Source organism: Marmota flaviventris, chromosome 3, assembly GCF_047511675.1.
Source record: "Marmota flaviventris isolate mMarFla1 chromosome 3, mMarFla1.hap1, whole genome shotgun sequence".
NCBI lineage: Eukaryota > Metazoa > Chordata > Mammalia > Rodentia > Sciuridae > Marmota > Marmota flaviventris.
This window is the reverse complement of record NC_092500.1, coordinates 64,358,299-64,367,117: the sequence shown is the minus strand read 5'-3', so window position 1 is coordinate 64,367,117 and position 8,819 is coordinate 64,358,299. Positions and strand designations below refer to the sequence as shown.

Sequence of the window (8,819 nt, the reverse complement as noted above, 5' to 3'; positions counted from 1 at the left end):
ACCACAGCACTTCAGAAAGCATTGATGAGGGGGACTATGTACACAGAAGCACGTTTCCCCAGGCACTTCCAGGAGAAAGGCGAGAGCTTTGAGATGGAATTGGTAGGCCGCACTCAGCAGAAGACCTGTCTGGAAAAGAACTAGCAAGTGGGCATTGCAGGGACATAGGGGACCAGGAATGGGGCATGGCTGGAAGAAAAATTTGGACAGTGAAGTTTTTCCCCAGAACACAATGGGTATCACTGGCTCTAACTAACTGGTTTGGAAAGATCTTTCAAAAACTGTATATGGACATCCCTTTCCCCCAAATGCCTTCAGAGATGGCATTTGACAGAATTTGACTTGCTGTCAGTTAGAGGCACAGAGACGGGCTTCTACATTCTGGAGTGGAAGAATCGGGAAAGGACACCATCTTATCTAAAAGAAAAGGTCACACTGGAACCACAACCTTCACCTGAGCCAGAACCACCCTTTTCAGAGCCAGAAACTCCCCCTCCAGAGCCAGAGCCTCCTCTGGAACCACCTCCAGAGCTGAATCCTCCTCCAGAGCTAGAACCTCCTCTGGAGCCTCCTCCAGAGCTGAATCCTCCTCCAGAGCCGGAGCCTCCTCTGGAACCTCCTCCAGAGCTGTATCCACCTCCAGAGCCAGAGCCTCCTCTGGAGCCTCCTCCAGAGCTGAATCCTCCTCCAGAGCCAGAGCCTCCTCGGGAACCTCCTCCAGAGCTGTATCCACCTCCAGAGCCAGAGCCTCCTCTAGAGCCACCGCCAGAGCTGAATCCGCCTCCAGAGCTGGAGCCTCCTCTAGAGCCACCGCCAGAGCTGAATCCTCCTCCAGAGCTGGAGCCTCCTCTAGAGCCACCGCCAGAGCTGAATCCTCCTCCACCACCACTTCTGGAACCAGACCCTCTGCCTCCAGAGCCGTAACTGCTACTTCCAGAGCTGAATCCTCTACCTCCAGAGCCCTGGCCTCCGAAGCCAGCCCTGGATGCCACACTTGAAGATATGGTGCTGCTTGTCACGGCTGCAGGAGAGAGAATGTTACCACAGAAAGTGCCGCCCACCTCTGCCTGCTGCACCCCACACACCACCCCATAGGACAGGACCACACCCCACTACTTACACACAGTCACGTTGTTACTGCATTCTCCAGACATCCTGTCAGGGAGAGAGAGAAACGGATTTGTGGCAGAGTACTTAAACTGCATGCATCTTGCTTTATAATTTCCATCTACAAGTGTGCAGTTTAGACACTAAAATCAGCCACCAGGGACTACCCTGTCTTCATACCACTTTGCTTTCTTCTTTCAGAAAAGATCAGGGTTCTTAAGTTCTTGCCTAATATATTTTAATATGCCTGTTAATCATTCCATACTGATGAATAGGCAACTGTACACCAATGTTTTGTGTCTGTAATTTTGGCTTAGGGAGCATAGAGAACACCAGATCTCAGCTGTCAGAAGCCCTGTCCCCGCTCTGTTTTCCCTGCCTTCACTGCAGCCCTGGTAGGAGGAGAAAGAAGGTGGCCCAGGGTTCCCTTCTCCCCTCCCAGTGCCCCTCACCTGTACTCCTCGCCCTCCAGCAGCTTGCGGTAGGTGGCAATCTCCACGTCCAGGGCCAGCTTGGTGTTCATCAGCTCCTGGTAGTCACGCAGCAGCCGGGCCAGGTCCTCCCGGGCCTGCTGCAGGGCCTCCTCCAGCTCTGTGAGCTTGTTCTTGGCATCTTTGAGGGCATGTTCTCCACGCTGCTCAGCATCTGCAATGGCATCTTGCACACTCTTACACTAGGAGAGAAGGAGGGAAAGTTTCTGTTTATACAGAGGGTGGAATCTGCCCCGCAGAAGGAGACAGGGAGCAGAGCTGCCCAGTTTGGAAGGCCTGAGTCGCTGGCCCGAGTGCTGAGTGCCCCCTGAAGTGAATTCAAGTCACAGACACTGTGCTAAAACTCACTGCTGTCTCTGGGGTACCTTGCTCCCACCTCCCCTTTGACCAGACCCTTAGGCTTTCTCCAAGATGTCCCTGATCCTCAAAGCACAGGGTCAGGATCACTGTCCTATTCTGATGCAAATGAAGAGGTTCCATGCAGAGTGCTTTGCAGGACTTCTGCTTAAGGAGCCAACTCTGCCCCTCATTATCTGATCCACAGCTAATGTCCAACCCCTGGCCAGCCCCTCCAAAACTCAGGGCACCGCTCCCACCCCTGGCCTAAACCCAGTCTGCTGGTGCCTAGGCCTGTGCCACACACAAACACAAAACTATGTCTGCAATCCTCAGGGGGAAGAAAAAAAAAAAAGACTTTTGCCTTTTTTGCTGCTGCTTCTTTGACCAGGTAGGCAGCCAAAAAGTGATCACAATTATTTCCCTTCACTAATCCTTATTTTGAAACGTCTCTTAGACCACTCTAAAAATTGTTACAGCCTTGAATTAGGTTTAGGGAGAGAGGATCAGGATCAATATAAACTAGATTTGAAGCCCTCAGTGTCTCCTGTCTCTCTCCCACACATAAGCACACACACACACTCTCACACACACAGTTACCACTGTCCACACCACCCTGAGCTCTACTCAACCAGTGGAGCTGGACCAATCCTAAGGGGAGCACCTCACCTGCTTCTTCACGTGTGAGATCTCTCCTTGCAACCTCTGGATCATGCGGTTCAGCTCGCTGATCTCCATCTTGATCTCTTTCAGGCTCTCTCCATGTTTCCCCGCAGTGACCTGGAGCTCCTCATACTGATATGGGAAGAAGAGGACAGTTCACAGGGGAGTCTAGCCTGGGGCAGGCTCAACTTGACCCAGTGGGTATCAATCTGGACACTCTTTCTTGGGAATGATGCCCAACTTTGCCCAACTTCCATTAAAGAAGCACACCAGTAATCTTACTGTACGTGTCCTGGCTGGGGTGAAGCCCAGCTTGTAAGGACCTGTGGCTCCTCCTAGTTCCCCAGCACTTGCCTTGCTATGGTACAGGGCCTCTGCCTCGTCCTTGCTCCTCTGAGCGATCTCCTCATACTGGGCCTGAACCTCAGCAATGATGCTGTCCAGGTCCAGGCTGCGGTTGTTGTCCATGGAGAGGATGACGTTGGTGTCAGTGATTGTCTGGTGAAGCTGAGACACTTCCTACAACACACAGGGAGATCTGGCCATGACCTTCTGCCCACAGCCACATAGACTCTCAGACTAAGCATGCCCTGGTGGGATGCTATGCCTAGGCCTCTCCTGAGGTTGCTCTCGGAACTATGGGGGGGTGTCTGGGTTTCTGAGCCTCCTAGTCAACAGCTTTCACCCCTTATGCCTGTAAGTGCCTCAGAAAGAAGCCCATTCATGGCAAATACCTTCATTTTTTTTCTTTCTATTTCACAAATCATGTGCGCCTCTAGACCAGGGAGAGGGATAAGGAGACATAATGCATTTTTATCTCTGAAGTATACTAGGCAGAGAAATGAGCACAGGACAATCTCTTCCTAAGGGAAGCTGGGCTTGTAGAGGATTGAGGGAGGAAAGTTGAAGTGGTATTTCTTGAACCTCACATCCTATGACATCAGAGAAGAAAATCCTTCTCCCTCAACACCTGAGTTATGGAAGTTCCTAGTGGGGGGTTGGTGGCACCTTGAATTCAGTCAAGACATAAACCCCATTCTTTCCTCCGTTTCACCAACTGAGTAGGACTTTCTTTTGGTGGAAAGGGTAGACAGTAAGGATATAATCCAGGAGAAGGCTTCTTACCGCTTCATAGAGTGTTCTCAGGAACTCAATCTCCTGGGTGAGTAAGTCCACATTGATCTGCAGATCCACCTTGTTCGTGTATCCATTGTCCACATCCTGCAAGGAAGGTCAGGGGTCTCTGGTGAAACTCGGATGGTCCTCCGTATGGTTCCAGCCACTCTCCTCTACCCAGTGCCTGTGAGCTGCTCTCCAGTATCTCAAGCACCTCCAGATAAGCCACATCCTGATAGAGCCTCATTTGGTGTGTGGTTCACCATGCTCCTCTGCAGGGTGCTCCATGCCCATGCCCTCTGCTCATACCCCCAAGACCAAAAGAGCTTGCATGGAACAAAGCTTTGCTAACCATTCTGTCCCCTGTTTGAGACATGGTGTGTTCCCACAATGGGTACAATGGCCTCTGTGGACTTCCATAGTCCTCAACCCTCCTCTCCTGTCTGTCCATCCCACCTCTCCTGAATTTCCCTGGATTCTATTCCAAGTCCCCTGCAGGAAAATTATCTCCAGAAGCTTGAACTGCAGAAACCCTATTTGTTCCATAAGAACAGGCCACAGACATGTCATCCCTATCTCTAGCTACTGTGCACTCACAGCTGTCTCCCAGCCTTCCTGTTGGGACATGATGGTGTGTGAAGCACCCTGTTCACATCCCAGCCATGGCATCCTCTTGCTTACCTTTTTAAGTGTCACAAAATCATTCTCGAGCGCTGTACGCTTGTTGATTTCATCCTCATATCTGTTGGGACCCAGATGCGGCAGTTAAATTGGTTCTAGTTTATGTATTCTTTTTCTTTTCCTTTTTCTACTGAATTCACCTGAAATGCCCATTCTCTGAGAATATTAAACACTCTTTAAACACCTAATTGAAACTATGATATCCCAAATGAGGATAGATTTCTATAAGTTAATCTCAAACATGTGAAAATATGATCTCTAAAACCATAAGTTCTTCCTCACAAATAAGTGACAGATACAGACACCTCTCCCCTTTGTCACCACAAATGCCACTGGGAGAAGAGTGACTGGATGTTCCCTTAAGTGTCTATCTCCACACATCTACTTCACCTACTTCTTCTTAAAATCCTCCACAAGATCTTGCATGTTGTTCAGCTCTGAATTCTGCGAGGTTCTTTCGGCATTAAGCCCATCCACTTGTTTCTTGAGCATACTGATATAGGCTTGGAAGATGGGGTCTAGATGGGTGGTCCTGGAGCTCACGTCTATTTGCTGCAGCAATTCCCATTTGGTCTGCAGCACCTGGTTCTGCTGCTCCAGGAAACGGACCTGCCATGACCAAAGAAGAGCACATCAGGTCTGGTTCTCCCTCCACACCAATAAGCCATGCTCGCCCCACACCAGCTCTGGTGCTGCTCTAGGATGTAAGGAAGTCATAAGATTTTATGCTCAACAGTCAGAGGGAGGCTGGAGAGAGCTGGGAAGAGCTTCTGAGGTCCCTGCCCTCACACTTGGAAAGTTCTACAACTCCTAAAGCTATGCCTGGCCCTCTCCGTGCACACAGCTCTATTTCCTACGCCCACTGTTTTGTTTGCAACTGCTCCCAAGACTCCAGGCCATTTCCCTCCCTCCTCCTAGTAACATTCCGTGCCAAGGTCCCATAAATTGTGGGGAAAACCAAAAGCAAGCACCCACTGGCGCTGTAACCCAAGATGCTGAGCACGTGTCCCAGAGGGCAGGGCTCCTTGCCTGGTTTTGAAAGCCTTGTAAAGTCCTGACTAATTCAAGGCAGACAAAACAACAGACAGGTTCATCTGCCTTGAAATGGGAGAAAACCCAGTAACACCCCAAAGTGACACCAATAAAGACTTTATGGGTGACAAAACTGAGAACACATCTCTTAAAGGCCAGAGTTTCATTCAGCTCCAAGCATATATTTCAAGTTCTGCTTCCCAGAATTTCATAGAGTAATCACTTTTCAGGGAAGGAGAAACTACCTTGGAAGAAGTTTTCTCACCAATCACTTTCCGAACCTGCTGTCACATAGCCTGACCTGTTCAGTCCACTAATTGCTATGTGGATTTTTCTGTGATTATCAGGATTTTCCATACATATTAGTTATTTGGACTGAAAAATAAAACCGAAGAGACAAATAATTCCTAACTGTAGACTGTTGCGGGAAACAGAGCCTTCAAAGCCAGCATCTTTGCCATTAAGAATTTGCAAATAACCCAGGCTGCAATGGCCACACCAAGGGGCTTCTAGAAGGAACGAATCCTTGTCCTTTCTTTTACAATTAGCACTGAAGGAGCCAGCTTCTTCCATCTCACCTTGTCGATGAAGGAAGCAAATTTGTTGTTGAGAGTTTTGATCTGCTCCCGCTCTTGAGACTTCACGTTCTGGATTTCTGGGTCAACTTTCACGTTGAGTGGCTGCAGGAGACTCTCGTTGACAGAGACTTCGTGGATGCCACCACCAGGAAATCCTCCAGGGCCAGAACCACCAGGGCCACCAGGACCCCCAAAGCCTCCAAAGCCACCAGGACCTCCAAAGCGGCCTCCACCAAAACCGCCACCTCCGAAGCCGCTGCCGCCTCCGAAGCCACTGCCTCCACCGAAACCGCCGCCGCCAAAGCCGCTGCCTCCGCCAAAACCACTGCCACCTCCAAAGCCACTGCCGCCTCCAAAACCGACTCCTCTGCCACCAAATCCACCACCGGAGCCAAAACTTCCACCTCCTCCAGCCACACTTATGGAGATGCTCTTGGTCCCTCCAAGGCCAACAAGACTCCGACTGCCAAAGCCGCCTCCACCGTAGCCCCCTCCGCCACCTCCATGGCGGCTCAGGCAGGAGAAGCCCGAGGTCGATCTCCGGCTAGCCCCGGAGACCACAGCGGAGCCGCTACTGAAGCCCCGGTATCCTCCGCCGCCGCCGCCTCCTCTTCGAGATCTGCACGAGATCTGACAACTCATGATGCCTTTGCCCAGCAAGAAAGGTGGAGGTTCAGAGAAGAGCTGAGGCTGGAGACTGCACTGTGCTGTTGGGAGACTGTCAGGGTCCCCTTATATACCTGCCGACTAGGTGTTGGTGTGCATGGGTGTGGGCCCACTTATACATGGGTTTGGTCTACCTGGAAGGTATTCCTGGTGAGTGATTATCAAACTTAATAGCCATTAAAAAAAAATCTACTAATCAGCTCCATTCCAGAACTTGCTTTGATTGCGAACTTCTGTTTATCTGGACATCTGTCATGCAATTTAATTTTTGTAAATTCATCAGAAGAGTAGATTAGGATTTGGGTTTCCCAACCTGAAAAAAAAAAAAAAAAAAAAAGACCTTCTGCAGAATGCTGCTCCCTGTTCTGGATTGATCCAAGGGAGGCTGGCTACCACCCAGGCCTGTGTAGGCTCACCAACACAGATCTGCAATGGGAGAGAGGACAGATTTCGAGATGAAGCTAACCCCTCAGCCTTGTGGCTTTCCTGGCTTGTCCTTTCCCTTCAAAAGAAAGAGTTGAAACGAGAAGGAAGATTCTGCAGAGCATGCTCATGATATGGGGAAATAAATAGGCATCATGGTGTGGTGCAAAAGAATTGTCATTTGTCAAAATATCTTGGCTCTTTCCTTCCCATGCCACCCCAGAAATATGCAATAACCAGACATAGGGCAGAGGTGCATTCTATCCTGAAACTAGAAGTTTTTATAATCATCAACTCCATCACTTTCTATACAAAAATCCAAAAGGGCATATAAGGTTCCCTTATTCTGGGTCTGTGTGACTCCAGGCATTTGATGACAGGTTGCAATCAAGGCTTTACATAACTTCAAGATCCAAGTGTAGATTGACTTGGTGGTTCAGTAATCATGTATTGCCTGGTGGTTCTGTGAAGCAATTAGGAAAGCACGCTCTTTTCTGACATTCAGAGATGGAAGAACATCAGAAGACCCATCCAGTCTAGCCAGTCATCAAAAGTACAGAGTATTCACACCCAAACTCAGCTACAGTCTCTCCTGTCTATGCAGTTAAGTATGTGGGAGAGACACTTTGGAGTAATAGAATTGAGCTGCAAGTCAAAAGTTTGAGTCCCAATTTTGCCATTTATTGGCTTGAATTAAACTCTGAGGCTGTCTTCTTATCTATAAAATGGGAAATGCACCTGAAATATTTTGAAAACTATGACGCATGATGTGAATGGTAGGTTTCATCATGGTTTTGAACAGGCAAAGATATTTCCTTTTCTTTTCAACCTTGCCATGTTATGCTCTCTTCCAGTGAATATGATCATGTACCCCATATAGGCATCGTTAATTCCAGAACCAAGATGTTCAAATCCTGACACAAAGTCAGCATAAAATCATGTTTAAAAAAATACAAAGCTTTAGCTTTAGTCCCAGTTTCATTGTATTTTAGAAAAATGATCTTGAATAATTCAGAGTCTTCTTTAAGCCTCAGTTTCCTCATCTGCAGAATGAAGAAGGAGGAGGACAAAGATAATGTACACAGGTGCAGAACACAGTTGCTAGTTAATAGCAGAAACTAAATTTTATTTATCTTCCAGCTGCCTCCCAACAGTTTACCAACCTTGTCATAACAATAAAGTAGGGGTGGAGATGGGGATAAATCACTAGTCAAGATATGTGATTTGCAGTAAAAAAAGAAAAATGCTGAAGAAAGCAAATTCATGGGTTTCCTTGATTTTTTTTCCCAATCTGGCTTATATAATCATAATCATGCAAATAAACCATAAAGCTAAAAGCTTTGGAGACAGTCTTAACCCAAAGCCAAATGTGTCATTATCTATGGATATCTAAACAACGCCCTAATTGTCCATTACTCCACTATGACTATGCTGAGGCCATGCCAGCATCAGAGGGTCTTAATCCCTCTGTGAAGGAACATTTAGTGAGCCTCCACCTGTCCTAGGCTTGTGCTGGGCTCTTGGTCTGCATGTTTTACTGCATTGTATTTTTTAAAAGTTTTATTTGTTTTTAGATATACTTGACAGTAGAGTGTATTTTGACATATCATACATACGTAGAGTATAACTTAGTCTACTTAGGATTTTTGCTGCATTTTAATTCTTTTTTCCCATCCTCTTCACCAAGCATCTTCCCTTTCTAGACCCATCCAGTGATGTGTGAAAA

The 8,819-nt window shown here is 47.9% G+C and overlaps 1 protein-coding gene across 1 annotated transcript; it reads right to left on the bottom strand.

Annotated features, from left to right (window-relative positions):
- Positions 1-413: 413 nt before the first annotated feature.
- Krt2 (keratin 2) lies at positions 414-6,646 on the bottom strand. Its single transcript, XM_027949870.2, has 11 exons — positions 6,322-6,646; positions 6,005-6,267; positions 4,789-5,003; positions 4,395-4,455; positions 3,723-3,818; positions 2,952-3,116; positions 2,604-2,729; positions 1,560-1,780; positions 1,121-1,155; positions 713-1,021; positions 414-589 (listed from the first exon to the last, which is right to left on the bottom strand). Exons 1-11 carry the CDS (start codon positions 6,644-6,646, stop codon positions 414-416), a joined length of 1,992 nt encoding a protein of 663 aa, XP_027805671.2.
- Between the last annotated feature and the right edge of the window lie 2,173 nt (positions 6,647-8,819).

Bases quoted from the DNA above. Each gene is read 5' to 3' on its own strand.
- Krt2 (XM_027949870.2), bottom strand. From the start codon at position 6,646: ATGAGTTGTCAGATCTCGTGCAGATCTCGAAGAGGAGGCGGCGGCGGC. The intron at 1,156-1,559 runs GTGAGGGGCACT...TCTCCCTGACAG, and splicing joins CTGGAGGGCGAGGAGTACAG to GATGTCTGGAGAATGCAGTA. The intron at 1,022-1,120 runs GTAAGTAGTGGG...TCTCTCCTGCAG, and splicing joins CAGTAACAACGTGACTGTGT to CCGTGACAAGCAGCACCATA.